Source organism: Muntiacus reevesi, chromosome 1 (assembly GCF_963930625.1).
Source record: "Muntiacus reevesi chromosome 1, mMunRee1.1, whole genome shotgun sequence".
Classification (NCBI taxonomy): Eukaryota; Metazoa; Chordata; class Mammalia; order Artiodactyla; family Cervidae; genus Muntiacus; species Muntiacus reevesi.
The window spans coordinates 70,906,250-70,930,794 of NC_089249.1; the positions used below are offsets into that span (position 1 = coordinate 70,906,250).

Below are 24,545 nucleotides of genomic sequence, written 5' to 3' on the forward strand. Positions count from 1 at the left end.
GAAACAGCTCCTGATTGAGCCAGCTTGGGGTGCATGTTCTCCTCTGGAACTAGGGATGAGGTCAGCCCACCTACCTGCATGGAATGAGAGGAGGAATAGAGCTATTTAGTCAAAGGGAAGACGGGCTCTGTTACTATTAACAGAATCAGGAAAAATCAATGCTGGGTAAGAAAATAGTCCATTATAATCAGATTGGAAAAGTTAAAAATACTCAGCATTGACAAAGGGGTCAGGAACTGGGTACCCTAATATACTTTGGGAGGATATGTAGACTGCTTTTTCAAAGATGAGAGTATCCTTTGAGCCAATGATTCTACTTCTAGGAATTTATCCTGAAGAAATACTCACATATGTAGTCAAAAACATCATTCAAGCATGTTGTTCACCACAGTATTGCAAATAACCATGAAAAATTGTTAATATTTAAGATATTAGTTAAATAAAATATAGCATAGCATTTGTGCTTTGGAATACTATATAATCCTTAAAAAGAAAATACTTCCATGGAAGAGCTCCATAATATGCTATTAATAAAAATAAACTGCATAAGTATATGATCCCATTTATGATCTTAAAAACCTGTGTAAATACTCAGTTGCTCAGTTGTGTCTGACTCAAAAAAAACTCTAAATATGTATTAGATGTGTATTAAAAAATCCAGAAATATACTCCAAAATTCAACAGTAGTTACCCACGGAAAAGGAAACAGGATTGGGGGTAAGAACAAAATGAAACTCTCACTTTTCCTCTCTATATTTCAGTATTATTTAAGTTTTCATGCTCACAATGAGTATGAGTTTTTGCCTATGTGTATTTGTAAACAGGCGAAAATCCAATGTGATTTAATTTTAAAAACCCATATGCTTATACATATTATTATAGACAGAAACGTGGATTGAAATTTTTTAAACATTAGCATTGATTGTTTCTATTTTGTAAATTTATAGGTGATCTTAATTATCTTTTTTAGTTACCTGTATTTTAATTTCATTTTAAAAATTAGCATAGTAAAATAATTTACATATAAGTAAAATAAATTGCTAATATGTAATGTATAAATAGAGGGACATACATTGTTATTGTAAAAAGGGCTTGAGTATGTGAACAAGAAAACCACAACAGAAGAACTATGAATGGCTAATACTCTTAAACGCTCTCATTCTAAAGGCACATATTTTGGCATAAAGTAAGCCCTCAATAACCCAATAATTGCAATTACTATTCCTCATTGTATAGCAATACATGAACGTGAAACCTCATGAAAACTACTCAACAAAGGAAGCTGCTAAATTCTGAATGCAAAAATGTTGCACAGAGTTCCTGTTAAAGTCCCAGGAAAATGAGGCCTCTCTAAGGACATCTCCTGAGGAAGCTGTCAGTCATGTTTCTAACCTCCCGGAACCTTCTCGAGAAGTTCACATCCTTCTGATAACTCTAATAGGGGAAGAGCAGGGCAGAAAGAGTCAGTAAATCTCCGTTCAGGACTCATCTGAAGTTTGGCTTCCTGAGAACTGGTGTTTATTTACCATGAGAGGAAGAGAAAGAAGACATGGAAACAAGAACACAAATTCATTGAAAGAAGGGTGTATGGTTTTAAGATGAGGGATACTTGTCCAACACTCCAAACATTATCTTTGCCCAACCTCCTGCCCATCACTACCTTCCCAAGATTTTTACCACTGAAAAGAAACAGACCCCAGATCAGTCCATATTCTAATTGGTTCAGTGATTAAAAGATGAGGGGACTGTTGTTTGTGTAGTATTTTATTATAAAAGTAATATATGGTCTGTACAGAAGAATTAACAAAGCAAATGAAAAGCACCAATAATTCCATCCACAGAAACAATCACTTTTAATATATTGGCATTTGTTAGTTTATTTCCAGATTTCTGAAATCATCCATGTTTATGTAATTTTTCTCATATAACCTGTAATGTATTTCCATGTTGCTGCAATCTCTTAATGAAAGTAACTTACACTGGCTGTGTGAATGTATAATAGAGAAGTCCTGATGATGAGAAGTGCTGAGGCAAGGAATAAGTCAGCGGTCAGTTATCTGAGGCTGTATCATCTGTGAATGTCAGAACAGGGAGCTTCAGGATTCAGAGGAGCTAACTCCGGAAAAGTCATTCTCTTTCTTTAGAACTGCAGCATCCTCTTCTCCTCCCTAAGAGGAGTTCAGGCCAGAAGACACCAGATCCTGGCCTCTCCGATTCACCCCTCAAGTCCCAGGCAAGACCACGAAAACTAAAGGTGTTTCTGGTAATCAGACTCTGTATCCTCCTCTGCAATGTCCGGGTGCGAGAGGAGTGAATAGGTGACTGTATTCTCAGCCTAGAGAAAGCAGAAAGGAGCAGTGAGGATCCACAGAGAGGTCACAGGAAGGAAGGCCACAGAGGAGGCAGCAGGGGTGAAGGAGGAGGCAGAAGGAAAAGCAGGTGGCTGGACGGCTCACCTCAGTTCTGGCAGCATCAGCTTCAGCATCATTGAGACCAGCTACGGGCAAAAAGAACAGAGATGAGCGGGCGCACTGCTATAGCGTGGGGCCTATCCACACTGCTGCGAGGCCCAAACCAGGCTTGAGGTGAGGACCACTGACCCCAGCTCAGCCCTGCAGGCCAAAACCTTCATTCCCAATCCACCCTCAGTATCCCAGACATGGCGCCGCCACCAGCTACATTAGCAAAGGGAGACAGTCATCTGTACTACACCCTTTTCAGAAAATCACTGTTTTCTTCGAAGCCACCAGGTAGCTTTTGGGATTGGAGATACTGGGGAAGAGGTGTGTGTGTGTGTGTGTGTGTGTGTGTGTGTGTGTGTGTGTGTGTGTGTGGTGGGTGGGGGGGTGTTCACTATTAGAGTGAAGTAATTCAGATTTTTGCCAGCCACAGATAGAACCTTTCCAGGTTGGCCACATGTATTGGGTTGGCCAAAAGTTCATTCAGATTCTTCTGGAAGCTGGTATAGAAAAACCTGAAAGAACTTTTTGGCCAGCCCAATAGTATATCTTTGTTGGAGTGCTGAAGAATCTCATACTCCCTCATATCAAAAAGAAATAAAGCGTGAGAGTGAGCAAGGGAGGCGTAAGAGAAGGAAAGAAGCAAGCAAGCAAGCCAGCCAGCACTCTCCTTGGTAAGGATCTAAAACACATCCAAATTTCCTCGAGTTTTTGCCAACAGACTCACTTTGCCTGTGCGGGAAGCAGCTCAGCATCTGCAAAGCAGCATTCCTCAGGAAGTGGGGAAGGAGTCTGACACAATACATCTAGTGTCTTCATTCATCTCCAGGACACAACGAGTCCCTGTATGCCATGCTCCAACTTCTGGAACAAACCACGTCCTGAATTCTCCTTCTAATGCATCCCTCTACAATCCCAGCAACCTAGATGAGCCTTTGGGGAAACCATCAGCCCCAGTGCCTTCCTGTGAAATAAACACCTTGTGAAATATATTTATCCCAGTGTAGGGAGCCAGTGTAGTGCCTAATCCACTTGTGTTTGGACGTTTTCTCCTACGTCGGTTTGGCCCCAGTGCAGACCCAGGTCCATGCCCCACTCGGCCTGGCCACAGGACCTAGGGGTCTTGCTCAAAGCGCAGCCAGACAGCTGGGCCATTTTGCTCAAGCTCTCAAATCTGTTGCTCTGCTCTGAGCCATACTCCAGCCATCCGAGGTGTGGTCCTCAAAAGCTTCTTTTTCCTGTCTATTTCTGCTGTCTGGGAGCCCCCAGAGAAAGCTCCAGGTCCCTCCGAGCTCTGGTTACAGTCAGGAAATCGCCTGGAATACTCCTGCTCCTTTAACATATTCCCACTTGGGCCAGGGTTGATGGGCACTGACTCTCAGAATGTCAGACCTGGAAGGCTTAGAAGTCCTCCAGGCCAATCCCCTCATTTCCTCCGTGAGGTGATTAAACCCCAAGAGAGGAAACGACACTCAAGATTCCATTTTATGATAGCGACCGAGCTAGTGCCAGGCCCACATTTAACTAACCTATAGGAGTGGGCATTATATCCAGCCTTTGTTGACAGAGGAAAGCCCGCTAATGTAGCAGTACACAGAAATTTCTTGGCCTAAAATCTTCTCTTCGTGTTCCACTAAGAGTTGAGCCCTTACCCCATCGCTTACCCCATCTACTCTTCCCCCATCGCTGCACAGAGACAGACTGCAGCAAATCTAGACTTCATTCTCTTGCCCTCTTTCTCCTTTCCTCTAGAGTTTTATCTTTTTAATTCTCTTTGCCTTAGTCTTACAACATCTAACCCCCACCCTTTACCAGCTCTTCCGAAGCTCCACAGAAAGACCTAAATATCTCTGATGTCCTGCTCTGGAAACACCCCTAGCAGTTCTAGCCCCAGAAACTCAGACAAGGCCACTGTCTCTCTATCTAGGATAGGTGTTCATCTCCAGTGAGGTCCTCTTCAGGCCCAGGAGTTAGTCTCAGAACTGACCAAGAGATCTGAGCCCTGCCCTCCTCCCCCCGCCCCCTCCCTCCCCTGTGCTCACAAGCTCCTCCAGGCACACAGCAGGGTGTCACTGAGCCCCAGAGGGGGCTGCACTCACCTGGCTCCTCAGGGAGGGTCTCTCCCATTTCCCTGTGCTCAGGGGGTCCTGGGAGAGCTAGGAGGGGCACATAGGAGGTTAGTAGGATTACGGGGTAGACCCTAAGTCTTCAGGACCAAGGACCAGAGGCAAGACTGGGTTAGAACCAATATGCACCCTTCTCCCACAGACACCCCTCTCCTCCCCACTCCCCAGAGAGTACCTTAGCCCGTGAAAGGGCTGGTCTAGAGAGATAGAAGTTGGCTGGGTTAATAGTCGGGGCTCATGGGACTGTCAGAAAGGCCATTCCATTGCACCTTTCTGCAGCTTGCTCTGCCTTTTAAAAGCATCTCTTTCTCCCTCTCAGTTTTTCTCACTGAGTCTCTACATTTACTTATCATCGGTAACGGAGGTCTTAGCTGTGAACCAATTGCGAAGTGCTTTGTGAGGTATAAGTAGCAGTATTTTCTCTTTGTCAGTGGCTCTGAGTCTTTCTTCCCTTTTACTTTCTCCGTGTCTGGATAACTTTAGCACTTTCTCTCACCAGTAAGCTAGCTTTACAGTGTTAAGAATTGTGATTGTCTGCTTACTAGATTTCTATAGCACCTTCCCTCCTCTCAGCAATTTTACATTAATATTAATACTATGGGGGGAAGGAGACTGCTTTCCAAGAGTTGAAGTTCTTCAGCTGATGAGTAAAGAGATGTTTATTAATCATCTTGCTGTGTGGCAAGCACCGTGCCAGGTGCTGATGGGAAGGGGAAGGAAGCACAGAACAAAGAGACATGCTTACTGCCCTCCGGTGCCCTTAGGAATACACACTTGTTCTTTAAAGGTATCCTATGCCAATTCCACGAACTTTCTGCCCCGCTTCACCTTCTTTTTTTCTACATCACCATTTATGGCTTCGATGGCATCAAATTGCTTACATCACCTTCCTTACTGTTCCCCTGATCTCCATCCTAGCCACAGTGTTTCTCATTTCCGTGTCTTGGCCCCCACGCCTGGAATGCTCATCTACCCTTTGAGCCTTTGCGTGAATTAACTGCTACCCTCAAACATCACCTCCTCCACAGTGTTAACAGCCCATCCTGTATGATGTGAGCTGTGTGCTGGGCACTGTTATAAGAGCTGCAGGCTCATTCATTCTCGTAACCTTATGAGGTAGGTTCTATTTGTGTCCTCACTTTTCAGGTGAAGAAACAGGCACATAGAAGTTGAATATGATGAGAAAAACAACTGTTTTCCTGAAAGAAAACAACAACTTTGTTTCCCCGAGTTGCCATCTAAGAATTTTACAGTATGATAACCCTGCTTACCCCCAGAGTCTGGACATTTAAGATAAGGACTTGAGTTTAGGATTCCCGCCGTTAAGTTCTCACTTTGATTTTCCTGGGGCATCTTTCAAAATAACCACTTAGATGTTAAGCCCACAAATATGTTAGTGTTCTCCACCTCAATCACTTTATAAATAATAGTTGCTTGATACCCTGTCCTCTCCTGCTCACCCATGACCTGGGGCAAAGGACTGCCAGCCCCTTCTCATTTCTGGGATCTCTAAGTGGCAAATCTTGTGACTCTACTTCCTTTATGAGAATGTATTGAAACTGTATTTTCAATCAAAATGACCCAGGGTTTTCACTTCCCCAATCTAGGAGCTCAGATGCTGAAGGAGCTGCCAACCCTGTGTGGGCGGCTTATGCCTCCTCATTCAGCTGGTCATAATGTGCATATTCTTAATACACCAGCTCCATCGTCTCGACACACAGAGAGTAACTCACCCAATGTTATTCAGCTGGTGAGCTGAAGAGCTTAGGTTTGCACTTAGGCAGTCTGACCCCACCAGCTGAGCTTCAATCACAATGCACTACCTCCCTATGAAGTTTTCTCTAACTGGCCCAGCCCACGCTGGGTCATTCAGGTTCTTCTATCCCTGTCATAGCCTATGCATTCTCTAATACTGGTCTCATCCCCTCTAATTACTATTTGCACTATTGTTCTATTTGTACTTCAGTCCACAATATTATGGACTCCCTAAGGGCAGAGGCTGAATAACTTGGCATCATCCACAGAGTCTATCACAGTGCTTGACACATAAGCCAATTTGTTCAGGCCTGTTAAATGAATGAATGAATGAATAAAATATGGGACTACGTCTGAATGCTAAGGATTCTCTAGCCCAAAGATAAGGGTTCTAGCAATGTTTGGGGTTAGGGCCTCGGCTAAGAAGGAACTGATAACAAGAGGGACCGAGAGGAACCACAAACCTGAAATTGGCTTTCTCCTGAGGCGGAACCAGGCTACTACGGCAGCAACAATAGCCACTGCAGCAAAACAAGCGCCTATGGCCACAACTGTCATCGATGATGAGGGGTCGCTGGAGCTGGACTCTGGGGAAGACAGACCTCAGGACAGGCAGTACCCTCCCTATGCCACTTCACCCTCCCTGCCCTCCTCCAATGCAACACTCGCTTCCTCCCCCAACCTCACCTGCACAGGAGTTCTGTGACCGGGCTTATGCCTCCCCCATACCCTTTTGATTTCTCTGCTAATCAAATGAAGGCACACAGTTGAGTGTATAAGGTGGAGGGAAGGGTTCCTCTTAGCCCTTGGGGATAGCAGGGAGGATGAATCTGAAGCCTCCAACCTTGGACCCCTAAACTGTTAAGAACATGCTATACCTTTGGGAGTGAATGGACATATCATGAAACATGAGAAAAATTTTGGAAAACTTCAGTTCTTAGGAATGTCCAGGAGCTTTGGGAACTTCTATACCAATGAGAAAGCTCTGCTCCACTGCTGTGCTTGACATGATGGGCTTATATTTCAAAGTAGAATAAGAGCCTCCTCACCTGTCACCTGAGAGCTGAGGGTTCCAAGCTCTGGATAGCATTTAACAAGTTGCCCATACCCCTGCCCTTTGCCCAAGCCCAGGTTTGCTACTATGGCACTTCTCAAATCTCCATTTGAGACCATGTGACTTTATTCCTAACTATCCATCCCTTCTCCCACCCTTTCATCTTGAGAGAGCCCCCACCTTGGACAGTGATGTTCACCGGCTGGGATGAGTGTGGCGTCTTCCCGATAAACGCTGTGCAGTGATACTTGCCACTGTGACTGAAGTTGGCACGTGGGATGGAGAAGTTGGAACGCAGGTAGGAAAATGTCTTGGATTTCCCATCCTGGTAGAATGTGATCTTATTCAGAGGGTGGTTTCTCCAGCTGTGGCACCTCAGCACGATGGGCTCCCCTTCCTGGAACACGAGGCTGGGGGTCTGGAGCAGCAGCCAGTCTGAAAGACACAAAGGGACCGCAGGACCCAGAAGGTCTTGATTCAGATCTGAGACCCAGACCATCCCTCCAGGGGCCAGTATGTGCGGAGGGCAGTTTAAATGTGGAATCGCATACCCCTGGTCTCTAATTCTGGCTCCTTCATGTACGCATCCTGTGATCCTGGGTAAATAATGAATTCTTCTGGGCCTTAGTTTGCTCGTATGCGGAACTAGTCACAGTAGTTCCATTAGCTGTACTGTCTACTGTAGTTGCTGGCACACAGTAGGTGTTCAGATAGGCTTGTCTTCTCGTTCCTGTCCTGGGAGATGCCAGCTGCAGCCCTGTCTGGCCCAAGAGGCCTCTGCAGGAGGACACAGGGGACCCGGGAGTGAAATCCCTTCCCTAAGGGAGGGAGGGAGGGAGGGAGGAAAGGGAGAAGCCAGTCTGAGAGAAGACACAGCATGTGAGGGGGACACAGAAGAGACCTGTGTCCTTGGGGAAAGCCATGGGCATCCAACAAATATTAGCTTACTTAGTGCTTGTTAGTAAACGTGGAATTTCACTTCAGCAGGGACTTCATCTCAAGCCAGCAGTGACATGGGTGGGCCATTAATTAGCCTGCTGTGTACTTTCCCCCCAGTCATTTTAATCCTTTTGCTGAGGAAATATTTTTAATTTCTTTATAGTTTAAGGAATAGAGGCTTGGGTAGATACTTATAATCCTGACCTCAGCCCATGCCCTCTGTTTTCATGAAACTGTAGGACAGAGAAGAGTTGGAATTGGAAAGGAAGGGTAGAAAACAACAGATACATTGGAAGGGAGAAGGGGAATAAAAAAAATATATATATAGCCACACGTGTGCCAGTCAACACACTTAGTCCCTTCAGCAGATCAGAATGATGCCAACCAAGCCTCTACATTGGCTGGTGAGCCTGCCACATATGGGGAAGGAAATGTTCAAAGCAGAGGACTGAGTGACAGTGAAGAGAAAACCATGGGCTACAGCTATAGTGAGACAATGCAGAGGGAAGGTGGGGGCACCTGAGTTTTGCACTATGTCACACAGGCTAGAAAATCCCATGCCTAATACTGGGGGGCAGTCCTGTGTTCCACCCACTTCCTCCCCAACCACCCTGTGTAGCCCTCTTCTTGAGACACTCAGACCCTAGCTAGGCGTTTTATTCCAGGACTAGTTGTGCAATCCTTGGTCTCTAGTCTGCTTCTTTTATAAAGGTTGGATTAAGCTAGATGGGAATGCTGAGAACTGTAGAGATTTTTTTTTAATGAAGTAGAATCCAGAGAAAATGTCAAAGCTGCTTCCATGTAGCACCTGCAACCAATTACTTCTCCTACCTGTCTGGGGAATCCCCTCGACAGAAGGTGTACATCCTTAGAGCGGCACTTTCTTCTCAGCAAAGGCCCCACTGGTGCCAGATTTTAACCTGTACAGTGAAAGCCTCAGCCTTAGGGTGGTTTGTATAAGAGGGCCATCTGAGGTCTCCTTGAGGACAATTCTTTGGTGCAGATCCTGAGGGTAGGGCCCAGTTTCATGTTCATGGCACTCATGAGGTGTTCTTTAAGTCATAAAAGGACATTTCCATCAAACTCCTGGGGAAAAAACTCCTCTGCAATCTCCTGGAAGCCTTGTAGAGAAGCAACAAATCTATATACCTCTACACTCCAAAGGCTAAACTTACTAGACAGGAACACAGGGTCAATGCCATGAATCCTGGCATAGGCAGAGCCAAATGGAAGTTTCCCAGGTCTAATTCCCCATGCCCAGCTCTCACTGATAAAGGTCCAAGATGTTGGAGAGAGTGCTTTCATCATAACTGAAATTCCCTGAACCCCAGCTAGAGTGCTCTTGACCCCTGCTGCACTTGCCCTGGATGATAGCATGGAGGATGTCAGAGGAGCAGAAGCAGGGTCCACACTGGTGAACACAAGATAGTGAGCTTCCTGAAACTTTCATTTTTTTCCCTCTTCAGCCAGAACTGGCAGCTACAGTTCACACAGTACCTCTTAGTGCAACTCATGAAGCAGAAGACTCTTGGAGCCATAGAACTCTTCTGCAGGAGTGTACTTCCCACACCGCTGGAACTTTGGGAGATTTGTCTTCTTTACTGCTGAGTAGACGGGTTGTCCCCTTCACTGGAGCCGCCTGGCTGATTCTTATTCAGCCCTGTCGGGAGGCCAGTCTACAGTGGTTTATTAAACTCTTTCTGTAATGGAGAAATGTGGGAAAGTTTCTGCTCAGTCCTGGATACCAAAGCCCTCAGTTATCTGGGTGAGCATCTGGGGCTTCACAGTGCCTTGCTGAGGTTTGAGTCTCCATCTGTCTGGATACCATGGCTAGAGTAGAAGGTGGTGTTGATGAGCAGGGGCCTTGGCTGCCAATTCGTCGCTTGGTGAATTAGCATTCCCATTGGTCACTAGTTCAGCTTCTTCTCCAAGACTGCTCTCCTCATCCATGGTCTTGGACTCTCTGCTGCCTGAGAACCCTTGGCAGGAGCATTGAACTCAGCGTGGAGACATCATCTCCCTCCTCCTTGCACCGGACAGCCGATGTCTGGGGTTGTCCAGTCAGTGCAGAGACTGCACGAGAACAGCGGGGCCCTGTGTTGTGGTGGCTGAGGGGCAGTGAGGCTCGTGGGTGCGGGTGCTGCTGGGCCAACTGGAGGTGCGTAGCTGGGTGGACGAGTACTGGGTCTGACGGTGCTGGAGCTGTAGCCAGTGGTCGAGAACAATCTGCGATCGGATAACCACTTGTTTCTTCAAGAGCTGGATCTGTTGCTGTTGCTAAATCAGTGAACGGGGCTTGATGGGAGTGACCGAGTTCATAACGGTCTGGCTGGGAGCAGGTATGGCTGTCTGTGTCAGGTTCGTGCCCTGCTGACCACTCCCATCTGCTTCTGCCTTCTCGGCCACTGCACTTTCTGCCTCTGGCTAACATTCCGGCTCAGTCACTGCCTGGATGTAGGCATGGGCTCCACCTCTCCTGTGCCTTTCCTCGGGCAGCTCCTGCCACCACCTATTCCTCATGAGGGTGACTCACCCAAAGGCCCAGGTGTGTGCCCACCTCTTCCTGGACCCATGAGCCTATGTCCAGCCTCCACCAGCGGACTAAGGTTAACAAACTGACCTGAAGTTCTAGAGGGAGTCTGAGCCACAGCTAGAGCCTGGCAAAAGGCCTGGGGTAGGCCAGAAAAGAGGCATTAAAAAGCAAAAACTTTGCTGTCAAAGATCCATACAGTCAAAGCAATGGTTTTTCCAGTAGTCACGTATGGATGTGAGAGTCGGACCATAAAGAAGACTGAGCCCCGAAGAATGGGTGCTTTTGAATCACGGAGCTGGAGAAGACTTTTGAGAGTCCCTTGGACAGCAAGGAGATCACACCAGTCAATCCTAAAGGAAATCAATTCATTGGAAGGACTGATGCTGAAGCTCCAGTACTTTGGCCACCTGATGAGAAGAGCCAACTCATTGGAAAAGACTCCAATGCTGGGAAAGATTGAAGGCAAGAAAAGGGGATGACAGAAAATAAGATGGTTGGATGGCATCACTGATTCAATGGACATGAGTGGGAGAAACTCCAGGAGATAGTAGAGGACAGGGAAGCCTGGTGTGCTGTAGTCCATGGGGTCACAAAGAGTCAGACATGACCTAGTGACTGAACAGCAACAAAATGGGGAATAGCATTCTGAGTGGAGCCTTGGGCTGAGACCCGTTGTTCCTCATTGCCAAGTTCTGTACTCAACTGTATCTGCGTGGACTCCAGGAGCCTGAGCAGATGGTACCTCCTGCTGGAGTACAGCCACTAACAGGCAACAGGATGAGTTGAAAACTAAAGGCACATTCTAGACCAGGGTCTGCTTTACCTAGGATTGGTTTCCCAGATGTGGTCTTGGATACACCTAGGCCTGGGATAGGTAGAGGCAGAAGGACGTCGTGCTCCCCAGTAGCAAAGATTGGGTCAAAGCTGTAACACCGGAAGAGTTCATTCTGGGATTGGCTGGTGAATGGGGAGGCTGATGCCGTGGCCTGACTGACTGGGGCCTGGGTGGTGCTCAGCTGCTGCATCTTGCTGGCATTTGAGGCGCTGGTCTGCTGCCTGGCAGCAGTTGTGGCCAGCTGGACCACAGCCAGGCCATGCAGCTGGGCCTGCTGAGCTGCCGCTGGACACAAATTGGTGTAAATACTGAGGCCCACGGAGCTGCCCCAGCAGTATCTGCAGAGCCTGCCCTGCCTCTTGTTTATAGCGTGCCTTGCCTTCTGTTGGCACTAGTCTCCATGGTAGCGGTCCAAGTTCCCCCGGGCTGGTGTTGGGCTCGAGCACTTCATATCTAGCTCTGCACCTAGGTCCCCCAGGGTGGCCCACCTCATGTGCCAGTTGTTCTGTCATCAGTCACAGTGGTGGGGGGTGTCTCACAGAGTCCTGAAGAGAGGAAGCCCCTCAGCTCCACCCCTTCATGGAGGGGCAGGGCACTGGGGCTAGAGCCCTGCCAGGCCACTGAGGCTTCCCTCCATGACTGTCCTTTCCTGCTAAGCCCAGAGGGTAAGATGACAGGACTGGGACTGAGGCCCACCTGGCCTATTAGATACTTATGAGGAAAATTGGGTTATTCAGTGAGGGAAGGGGACTAAATGAACAGTAATAATGATAGTATTTATCATAATCACATTGCAGCTTTTTTTTTAATGGAGAAACTATGTCTTGCCAAGAGTTTTGGAAAATCATTGATTTGTTCAACAAACATTTATTAAGCCCTGCCCTGTGCCTGTGGCTGGAAATATAAGGAGATTAAGACACAGTCTCACCTGAGAGAGAGGGCAGGGATTAGGGAAATGCTGATTCTCACCAGAATCTCGTGTGGGAGGCAGTGGTATCTCCATTGGCAGGTGATGAAACTGAGGCTCAAAGGTAAATGAAATCATGTTTACACAGCTAGTAATTCCCAGGGCTAGGATTCAGTTGTGCTGTGTCTATACATTTGACTCTGCCATAAAAATGGAAAGATTTCTATGAATTAGAGATTTTCTTCTGCTTCTCTCACACCCAGATGCCTGTTGGTGGCCTTGTCACCTTCTTGCTCAATCAGCACCAAGACAAAGGAGCCCAACATATTCTGAGAAATCTCTTAGGAACTTTTACCTCACCGCTCACACTAAGCCAAGGAGGTGGGTTGAAAAGGGAAATGGGTGGACCAAAACCACTTCAAACAACTCACAGCCATGCTTTCCAGTAAGTAGGCAACTGCCCTTTCCTAAAAACCTCTGCCATGTCAGCAGATTCCATCTCCCCTTGTTCTCCCAGACTCTCCAGGGCCTTCCTCCACTGACCGGAAATCACATCCAGATGCACAGGGTCGCTGAGGCTGGTCTGCTCCCTCTGGCACCTGTAGGATCCACTGTCATTGCTGCCGGCCTGAAAGCTGTAGCTGGGCTGATTCTGGGTGTGGATGGAGCTCCCGTTATGGAACCACATGGTGAGGTTGCCTTCATAGAAGCTGGTCCCCTGGCACATCAGCGTCACACGATCCTCCCTGAGCACATTGATCCACGCAGGCTGGATGCTCACCACAGCTTTTGGGAGATCTGCTGAGGGGCAGAGAGAAGAGGCAGCGTGAGGAAAAGGGACCCCAAGGGCCTAAGCAGACCCCAAATCTCAGATGATGGAAAACTGTGGCCATGCTGGGGAGATCAAGAGAAGAACCCAACCCAGAACAGTTCTGCAACTGAAGGCAATTCCTCCAACTCATGTGGCCACACAGGGGCCCTCAGGAACCCAGATTCTCTCAGGGAGCTTGGCTCCTCGGAGGAGGAGAAGGTGTGGGGTAGGGAAATGGGAGAGGGGGCAAGCAAACAGTCTAGAAACACAAACACACCTCATCCAAGGAACTCTACCCAGTTTCTTCTCTCTGTCTCTATTTCTCTTTCTTTCTCAAACTCACACTCACAGACATGCACACACACACACTACACATACATCCTTTGGGGAATCACTCCCCCACTCTCATAAACTGAGGCATTTGGACACTAGTGGATAAACTGTCTTCCCAGCTGGATGAAGACAAGGGGGCCATCTGGTGGAGGTGCCAGGCTCAAGTCAGAGGTCACATTTCTCATCTGACCTGTTTCATTCTTTGTCCTTTAGAATAGACCTGTCCTGACACCCAAGAACAGAGGAGTCTCTATGGCCTCAGAAGAATAAGAAAGAGTGAGACAGGCTGGAAGACCAGTTTAGGGAGCCCTGGATTCAGTGACCCAGGGAGAGCCCCACCCCCTACCAGTCCTGGGTGGTGGAGAGGTTAGTGGTGCTGAGAAAGCAGTGCCCAGCAGTGTTCACCCCACCCAGCTGCAACCAGTAATACCGCCTCTTAGTTCTCTCCAGGGTAACAGGCCCTGAAGACTTCAGATATATGCAAAGTAGATGATTTATCAACCCATGGGGATAACCTAAGCAGATCATGTGCTTCTGGATGTGGCTGAAACTAAAATGTCCTGGGCTTGAGGTTTAGTTTGGGGAGAAGAAGGCAATTGAGACAGAGGACAGTTAATTTCTGTGACAGAATCTGTGAGGTCTCATCATAACAGAAGCAGTAGGGCCGAAGCATCTGTGTCCCTTGGCTGCCCACCCCCTGGTGGCTTCAGTGGGAGGATGGGAAGCAGGAAGGAGAAGGGTGCAGGGCTTCTTGTAGGTGCAATTCCTCTTTCCTGGCTTTACTTCGGTCCTGGGTTGCTGGTGCATCCAGAGTTCCTCCAGACAGGGTGCAGGCAGCAGAGAGAGAGGGTGGCTGGGGGACAGAAGGGATGTGGGGGAGCACTTACCAGGTTTCCCAGCAACAGGAGCTGTGAGAGAAAGCAAAGATCAGCCTGGTGTTTGCATATGATGATTCATTATTACAAATAGTCATCAATCCCAGGTCAGATTCCCTTCACCTGCACAAAGATTTCCCTCTCTGCGTTATTCCCTTTCTCTTCTGCATTACCCATTTCTCCTTCTTAGTTGGGTTTTTCCTACCAACATAAATATGCTCCAGGATGTTTCATAAAAAGGATAAAAATTTCACTTGACCCTGCATAGAATTCCAAAATTGTTTCTCTGCTCCCTTTCCCAGCCTGATTTCTCAGTTCTTTTTCACATTGGCTATCTTCATTTCTTCTCTTTCCAATCACTGAACCTCACTAGTCCACTAAAACTTTTCTTGTCAAAATCACCAGTGACCTCAATGACAAATTAAATGGACATGTTCTATTTCTCTCCCAGATTCCCCCCATAAAAGTGTATATCTTTACCATCTACCCAGATATTCATGCCAGAAAACTGCAAACTTTCTTTTATTCTTCTCTCTCCCATCTACCTTTGCACCAGTACATTCTTGTTTATCCTGCTTCCAATTAGTCCTTAAGTGCATCGACTCTAGTCCACGTCCAAACTACTTTAGGCTACCATCAGCTTTCTTCCATCTCCTAACTTAGCTTTTCCCTTCTTCTGTTCCCCCTGCAGTTCATTCCCCACAGAGAAGCTAGAATCATTTTTAAACTAGCAAATAAGATATCACCCCCCAGCTTACAAGCCTTCTAGGTTCCTCCTTTGCTCTTAGAGTGAAATGTAAATATTTACAAGGCCACACCTGATACGGTTCTTGCTCACCTCTCCAGCTTCATCTCATGCTCTACTTTGCCGATTCACTGAATTCCAATAATACCAGCCCTCTTTAAATTCTTCAAACTTGGGGCTTTTCTGTATGCTGAACTCTCTGAACCCACTTCCTTTGTATCTTCAAATGGCTTAATTCTTATCTTGCTTCAGGTTCTAGCCTAAAAGTCACTTCCTCAGAAAATTCTTTCCATATCATCCTGTTAACACAGGCTATTCTCTCATCTCCTCACAACAACTGTTCTTATCAGAGTATCCTGTTTACAGCTTCATAGCCACTTCCCAATTTATATTTATGCATCGTGCTTTTTTATTTATTGTTTGTGCCCCTCAGTAGAATGTAAGCTCAAAGAGGGCAATAGCCATGTTAATTTTATTTACCAACACTCTGAAAATCATTGAGTGTTACCTAGGTGAGAGATAAGGGAACCCAAAGTTGTGATGACATAGAAAGTGAAGATGAGGACATAGGCATAAGAGAAATTTAATAGGCAGCAAGAAAGTGGCACTGGATGAGGTATGGGGGTTTGTAAATGGGTGACCAGGAAAATAGCTAATTGTGTCCAAGCAAATAGAAATGTTAGGAGGAGAAGAACATTTGTGAGGGGAAGATGATAGTTGGAGTTTGAATGTGTTTTGTTTCTGAGCTGACAAATCAATTTGCAGGTTTCCAACCAGGAAAGTGGAAATATAAAATTGTATCTGACACAGCAAGAAAGATAGGTTTGGAAGTTATTGACATAGAAGTTAGCTAAAAACCAGAGTGTGCAGAAGTGACAAGTGACAGTACAGGAAATGGGTAAAGAAGTAGGACTAAGAGGAGGAGGAGAAAAACAAGTCAGAGATGAGAAAAGTAGAGAGAAGTCATCTTCCACTTATTCACTAAACAAATGCTAGTGAATATTAAATATGCTCATAATCTGTATTGTCACTTTAAGGGAGACAAAAGGCTGTCTCTCCCATTCACTGATAAATCCCCAGGTCCTAGAACCGAGTCTGTACATAGCATTTATTTCATGTGCAAACAAGGTAGTTTGTGGAATCTTTGGAAAGCAGAGAGTACTTGTACACACTGCCTGGCTCTGAGGAAAATCTCCCTGTAAGAGTAGGATTGAGCTTTATTAAATAGGCAGTGCAGCAGCGCTGAAGGCGTTCGTGAAGTACAGTGGCTCACCCATAGCTATAGTTGAAGAAGCCCTGGCTTCAGTGTGTAGTGGGGATTCAGAGAAGAGGAGACAGGAGCAGTCAAGACTAGACCAGAATGTGTTGTAAAAAATGAGTTACAGAGCAGTGGAGACCTAAATCCTTGGTGACACCAAAAAGGCAGGTGGACAAAAACACCAGAAGTCTCTCCCAGGAATCTTGCCTAGGCCTCACATGGATATCACCGTGGAAGGGGCAGGGGCAGGGAAGTCTGCGCCTCTCCAGGCCTGAGCTCCTTTGTGTGAAAAAGTGAGGAAGTTCAGTGTGCTCCTTTTTCATACTAGTCTACTTCATTCCATTTCACCTTGCTCATGGGGGAATCCTCTGCCTTCCTCATCTCCACCTCCTGTCCCAGTATCACCCAGCACCAAGGGCCAGGGCTCCCAGCACTGATCAGATTTTACTATCCATCATAGCATGTAACTTGGGAAATGGCTGGTTGCATGTCTTCCTCTGGGACCATCCTGAGGTGGATTTGATGGTCATACTCCAGAAATTGAATTTGGTGGGATATTCCTGGCGATAAGGTTCCTCTACTTGGCCTTCCCTAGACTCTTTCTCCCACCAGCATTATCAGTCCATGGTCCGTAGCCCAGGGCTGAGAACATGGCCAGAAAGTAGCTCTCAATCACAGCCTAAGATCCTCTCCTTCTCTTTAATCAGTGATAGGATACACCTCCCTGTCTGCACAGTGAAAACAGACATGCATGATGTCTCTGGTCTCACAAATGATGATTCTAGAATTGCCTGGGTTATGTATTCTCTGGTCCCTATTCCCTGGATAACCAGGACTCTCTTGTGCTTTTTCCCAGGTGGATCTCCTTTCGCATAACGAGAACAGGCTTCTTCTGCCTGAAGTGGTTTCAGGGGCACAGAGAACAGCCACTGCCCCCCACCACAATGTGTTTTATTGCTTCCCCACATCTCCATGGTATCACTGACTCAATAGACATGAGTTTGAACAAACTCCAGGAGATGGTGGAGGTCAGGGCAGCCTGGCATGCTGCAGTGCATGGGGTCACAAAGAGTCGGACACGACTTAGCAACTGAACAACATCATCTCCTATTTGCCTAAGACATCATCAGCCCTCTGGCCTAAGATTTCGTCCCAGTGAAACATATATTTCTAAGGAAGATAAACACCTTGGCCATCATTAGTCCTTCAGGTCTGGCTCACTGGACTTTCCTCAGAGCTGGTTCTGCGTGGGAGGTGGTAGATTACCAGGGACCTTGGTGCCCAGTGACTTTGGGCAAAACACGTAAAAAACAACCCTACTTTTGCCAATTTCATAATTTCCCAAGTCCAGCAAGGTTGTCAGAATGTGATTTTCATCAGCCTGGCTTCACCCTCCTGACTTTCTTGATGTGCTGCCCACTGCAGCCCTCATCCTTGCCCCAGCTCAGCCCCAACCCAGGTGGCGGCAGCTGACTTAGAAAAGCAGACCTGCCCATGGTCCTGCTCTGCTGTCCCTGCTGGGACCCCGACTCACCCAGGAAGAGCAGAGCTGTCCACAGTAGCATGTGGCCCCAAGGATGCCAGGGTGTGGAGTGAGCTCGGTTCCTCCTGGCAGCAGGGAAGGCTAGGAATGAGGGGATCCCCATCACCTCCTGGAGCGAGCAGGTTGCTCTGACAGCCCAGCACGGCAGACACTGGCTTCTCTCGAGGCTTGATAGATTCCACCCAGAGGGCAAATTCTGGAGTCCAAAAGAGGAAGTGAAAAGAAGTGTTGTTTTATCATTGGCTCCTCCCCTTCCACCCTCTTTCATCTAGAGAGTTCCCTCCCAGAAGATTCAGGGCTTCCCAGAATGAATCTGGCTCAGTATCACTCCAAATTCACAGAAAATGTAGGAACTGGGAAACAAATTCTCCTCGTCCTCTGGGGCCACAGCTGGGCTCAGCCCCAGGAAGGAAGAGGGGAATGGTCACCCCTACTCAGCTCAGAACTCCCTGTCTGTCTCTGTCTCTTTGGAAAAGGCGATGGACAAGAGTGTGCCAGGGGACTCCTCGTGCTTCTAGATCCATTTAGAGGTGCAGACACTGGCATCAGACTCCTCCTGAGACTGAGCAGAGGGACTTGAGGCCACCTTCCCCATCATTTGTTTGCCTTCATTATCATAATCCAGATTCCATTTTGGATTGTGGAACAAAGACAGAGAAATGTGTCAGGGTGGCAATAGAATGATCATACCTATCTTTTATCACCCCTTGTCTTTCATTCTTTTTAAAAAAATATTTAGTCATTTATTTATTTGACCACCCCGGGTCTTAGTTGCAGCATGTGGGATCTTTAGTTGTGGCATGCAGACTCTTAGTTGTGGTATGTGGGATCTAGTTCCCTGACCATGGATGGAATGCTAGGGCCCCTGCATTGAGAGTGTGGAGTCTTAGCCACTAGACCACAAGGGAAGTCCCTGTCATTCATTCTTGTACTCATCCCTCCAACAAATATCTTTCGAGGAGCAACTAGTGCCCTGGTTCTTCTCACCCTCATTCCCATCACTGTTCCCGTCACTATGGCATGGTGAAAGAGCAAGACTTTGGAGCCCTATTGGTCTAATGTTGAATGACAGATGGCTTCTCAGAACTACAGATTCCTCATCTGTATAAATGAAGATTAACTTGTCTATCCTTCAAGCAGAATTTCTCAGGCTCAGTGTTATTGACATTCGGGGCCAAATAATTCTCGATGTTAGGACCTGTCTCATACATTGTGGAGTGTTTAGCAGTATCCCTGACCTCTCCCCACTAGAAGCCAGGGGCAACCCCTAATTGTGAAAATAGAAATGTCTCTAGACATCGGCAAATCTACTCTTGGGGGCAGAACACGTAAAAAACCTCTTGGGGGCAACATTGTTGCTGACTAAGAATCTCGGTGGTCACAGTTTTTGAAAATTAAAAGAGACTGTGTGCTAGCACAGACCCTGGTGCATTGCGGGTATCCAGTCAATGCTAGTTTCCCTTTTCTGCTTTCTGTCATCATGCTCGTCACCATTTGTTCACCCTCAACAGCCCCATAACATGAGATGCTCTGGGATCTCTCTCAGGACCCTCTGCTGGGGCCTCTCTCCCAAATGCTCTCTCAGGAAGCAAGCTGTAATATTCAAGGAAATGATATTGTAAAATCTGTTCTTACACTCTGTAGTCTTCAGAAACCTCAGCAGCAACCCCTCTACCCCCGCCCTGCGTTGGACAAGGCTTTACTACTGGCCCCATTCTACCCCATCTCCCACTCCCAACCTACCTCCAGCCTTTGTCTGATTTTTAGGGGAAAAAGTTTCTTTAACCAATGTCAAGACTCCAGTGAGCTGTTATCAACACTTTAAAAGTTAATTTATATAATGTGACCCACAAATTGGAGCCACCCCAATAGAGCAGCCCACATCATAAATCCAAGCTCAGGTAAGCCTGCACTTGCAGGAAATCCCTGTCCAGGAACTTAACATACACCAATCACTGTCTTCCAACTCAGCCTTAGCTACTTTACCTTACTCTAAAAGTCAGGATCTTCTAGCCTTGTAAATAAACTCCCAACTTCCTAGCCAATGAGGCCCTGTTTCCACATGTCCTCTTGTAAAGCTCTGTAAAACCTGACCTTGCCCAAATCCCTGGGGAAGAGTTCTGCTTATGAGGAACTGTACTACCTCAATCCATGGCTTGCTTTCCCCTGAATAAGGGATATCAATCTTGTAACTAAATCACTTGAGCTTTGTCATTGGTGGGGTATATCTCATTTTATTGTGCTAACTTTATTGAGCTTTGCAAATTCATTTTTCACAAATTGAAGACTTGTGGCAACCTTCACTGAATAAGTCTATTAGTACCGTTCATTTTTTCAACTGCATTTGGCACACTTGGTGTCCCTGTGTCATATTTTGGTAATTCTCACAATAGTTCAAACCTTTTCATTATTATTATGTGTTATGGTGATCTGTGATCAGTGATCTTTGATGTTCCTATTGAAACTGTTTTGGAACTTTTAGCAATAGGGTCATAAATTAAGGTGTGTACATTGTTTTATAGACATGATTCTATTGCACACTTTATAGACTATGGTATAGCGTAAACATAACTTTCATATGCACTGGGAAACCAAAAAAATTGTGTGACTCATTCAATTGCAATATTGGCTCTACTGCAGGGGTTTGGAACCAAACGCGCTATCTCTCTGAGGTATAACCAGTAATGTCAATGAAGTGTAGAATGAGCACAGCTACTGAGGCTCTGGGGTTGGCTCTGAGATGAAAGTGAAGGTTCCTGCAGAGCCACTTTACTTTGCTGCCTCTTCAACTGCTCTTCAGCATCTCCGGTAAATTTCTCTTAAATCGAGCTCCACCTATTTGCCATTTGGAGATCAAGTTTGTTTGTTCTAACCCTTTTAGGTGGAAATTTGGGGTGTGAGCAACTCCAGATATTTCATGGTGAGACCTAGTAGGCCATAGCATTTGAGTTTACGCCCAATCTCAGCTACAATGCAAGCACCTACAGGAAGTACAAAAAGATCTCAGGAACATGCTCTGGCAGTCAGAAACAGTAAGTCTGGTTGAACTAAGGAGGATCATTTAAACAAAGGAAAATAATAAGAGCCCCTTATGCAAAAGACTGGAAAAGGGAATGGCAACCCACTCCAGTATTCTGGCCTAAGAAATCCCATAGACAGAGAGTCTTGGCAGGCTACAGTCCATCAGGTTGCAGAGTCAGACATGATTGACTGACTAACACACACACACACAATACAAAAGAAAGATGATGGCAGCCATCAGGAAACTCAGAAAACTTGCAGTGAGCCCACAGAACAAACTGCTGAGGGACATGGGGAGTGGAATTAAGACTATAAATTTGGACTATTTTGACCAAAAGTACATCAAAATCTAAGTAGGCACAAGACAGACTCTTGAAAGCCATCAGAGCATCTGCCACTATAAAGACATATGGGAATCTTAGAAACCAAAGCAGCAAAATTGGTGGGTCACAGACTACACATTTAAAAGCTGTTAGAGTGATTACCACCTCTGTCTCAGACTCCTGGATTAGGATAAGTTGGTCAAGGAATGGGATAGACTGGCAGTACGTCATGTGCCAACCTCACAAAAATTTTCTAATAACCAGGTACACCGTTGAATACCATATAATCCCCAACCTGGAGGCACATCCCTATTAGGCATTAACTTGGCCCTGAGGAAGGCTTTCTTATCTCTCCTTGCTATTCTTTAGAACTCTTCATTCAGATGGGTATATCTTTCTTTTTCTCCTTTGCCTTTTGCTTCTCTTCTTTTCAGAGCTATTTGTAAGGCCTCTTCAGACAACCATTTTGCCTTTTTGCATTTCTTTTCCTTGGGAATGGTCTTGATCACTGCCTCGTGTACAATGTCACAAATCTCCATCCATAGTTCTTCAGGCACTCTATCAGACCTAATCCCTTGAATCTATTTGTCACTTCCACTGCGTGAAGAGCTGACTCATTTGAAAAGACCCTGATGCTGGGAAAGATTGAAGGCAGGAGGAGAAGGGGATGACAGAGGATGAGATGGTTGGATGGCATCACTGACTCAATAGACGTGAGTTTGAGTAAATTCTGGGAGTTGGTGATGGACAGGGATGTCTGGTGTGCTGTGGTCCCTGGGGTCGCAAAGAATCAGACATGACTGAGTGACTGAGCTGAACTGAACTGAACTGAACTGTATGTAATCATAGGGGTTTGATTTAGGTCATACCTGAAAGGTCTGGTGGTTTTCCCTACTTTCTTCAATTTATGTCTGAATTTGGCAATAACAAGTTCATGATCTGAGCCATAGCCTGCTCCAGGTCCTGTTTTTGCTGACTGTATAGAGCTTCTCCATCTTTGGCTGCAAAGAATATAATCAATATGATTTCGGTGTTGACCATCGGGTGATGTCCATGTGTAGAGTCTTCTCTTGTGTTGTTGGAAGAGGGTGTTTGCTATGACCAGTGCATTCTCTTGGCAAAACTCTATTAGCCTTAGCCCTGCTTCATTCCGTACTCCAAGGCCAAATTTGCCTGTTACTCCAGGTGTTTCTTGACTTCCTACTTTTGCACTCCAGTCCCCTATAATGAAAAGGACATCTGTTTTGGGTGTTAGTTCTAGAAGGTCTTGTAGGTCTTCATAGAACCATTCAACTTCAGCTTCTTCAGCATTACTGGTCAGGGCATAGACTTGGATTACCATGATATTGAATGGTTTGCCTTGGAAAAGAACTGAGATCATTCTGTAGTTTTTGAGATTGTATCCAAGTACTGCATTTCGGACTCTTTTGTTGACTATGATGGATACTCCATTTCTTCTAAGGGATTCTTACCCGCAGTAGTAGATATAATGGTCATCTGAGTTAAATTCACCCATTCCAGTCCATTTTAGTTTGCTGATTCCTAAAATGTCGACATTCACTCTTGCCATCTCCTGTTTGACCACTTCCATTTTGCCTTGATTCATGGACCTAAAATTCCAGGTTCTGATGCAATATTGCTCTTAAGTATCTCCAATAGTTGGAAAAGCATAGCTGCCTGTTTGCAATTCATTGTGAAAGGGAGCAGAGTATGTCATCCCAAAATATGCTTCTTTGGCAAAAGAATTGTCTTGACCTGGTTATATTTAAGAAACAGCAGACACTGGGAAAGTTCTGAAAACTGAGAAGTTATTCTTTGTAAGGGAAATCTACATCTATAAGGGAGAAATATAAATAACCTGAGATATGCAGATGACACCACCCTTATGGCAGAAAGTGAAGAAGAACTAAAGAGCCACCTGATGAAAGTGAAAGAAGAGAGTGACACGACTGAGTGACTGAACTGAACTGAAGAGAAATTTCCACTTATAAGTGTCAATGTATACCAGGAACAGAAGATGACTCTAAGCACAAGAAACTCTTATCAATGGAGAAGGCACAGACTTAAATCTACATAACAATCTTATTCTTTACTGTACTTTTCTTGATAATCTCCCCAGACTGGCTCCTCAAATTCTGGGAGTGGCTAAGATTCCCTGCTCCCAATGCAGGGGACCCAGGTCAATCCCTGGTCAGGGAACTAGATCCCATGAGCTGCAACTAAGACTCGGTGTGGCCAATAAATATTTTTTAAAATTTTAAAAATAAAAGGGATAGCTTCATTTAAAATGTATATATCTTGAAATAGGAAAGGTATGAATAATTGAAAAATCAGAAAAGCCCAGTGATCAAAAGCATGGACTTTGTAGACAGGCAGACACAGATCAAAAGCCTCATCCCTTACCAACTGTGTAATCTTAGATATGTTAATCTTCCTTTCTAAGCTCCATTGCCTCATCTGTAAAATGCAGATTACTTCTTACCTTAGGATGTTGTAAAGATTAAATGAGAAAATTCATAAATCATGCTGTTAATAAATAAAATTCAACTGACTCTATTTTAAATATCTTATTGGCTTTATTCGATAATTCATGAATCAGGTAGCATGTAATCTAGCAGATAGGAAAGAATTCTGAGATGCTGTACAAAATGAAAGACTCTTATAGGCTGGCCAGAGCAGGAACAGGAAGTTGTATTAGGGGGAACAAAAAAAACACAGATTGCCTGTGTCAGCGTTACTTTCCTTCAGGAGATAATAGGGGGTCTATCCCTGCTATCTGGGCAGATTATCTAACTGGTGCTTCTTAGGCAATTACTGACTGATCAGTTTAAAATTCCATTTCTGGGAGAGCCCAAACTGCAATAAAATCTCAATTTCATGATGTAGCATTTAGCACAAGTGACTCCATTTTGGACTTGTTGTTTTTAACAATCTTTAATATGGAACCTGGCATACAAATTTAGTCTTTACCATTATTATTGCTATTAAAAGAATATAAGATGAAAGAAATTGAAGGTTACACAAACCA

At 45.7% G+C, this 24,545-nt stretch overlaps 1 protein-coding gene and 1 pseudogene across 6 annotated transcripts; both read right to left on the reverse strand.

Moving 5' to 3' along the window:
• Window positions 1-1,817: 1,817 nt before the first annotated feature.
• FCGR2B (Fc gamma receptor IIb) lies at window positions 1,818-18,362 on the reverse strand. Of its 6 annotated transcripts, none has more exons than XM_065925055.1 (8): window positions 18,165-18,362; window positions 14,640-14,660; window positions 13,152-13,406; window positions 7,575-7,829; window positions 6,805-6,927; window positions 4,559-4,615; window positions 2,457-2,497; window positions 1,818-2,335 (listed from the first exon to the last, which is right to left on the reverse strand). In XM_065925055.1, the coding sequence occupies exons 1-8, from the start codon at window positions 18,274-18,276 to the stop codon at window positions 2,249-2,251; spliced, it is 951 nt and encodes a 316-aa protein (XP_065781127.1). In that variant the 5' UTR covers window positions 18,277-18,362; the 3' UTR covers window positions 1,818-2,248. The 6 variants fall into 6 exon arrangements, with proteins under 6 accessions (XP_065781127.1, XP_065781116.1, XP_065781145.1 ...); XM_065925044.1 differs by having other exon boundaries at window positions 13,152-13,409; XM_065925073.1 differs by lacking the exon at window positions 4,559-4,615.
• On the reverse strand, window positions 9,276-12,934 carry LOC136147849 (polyhomeotic-like protein 1 pseudogene; annotated as a pseudogene).
• Window positions 18,363-24,545: the final 6,183 nt, after the last annotated feature.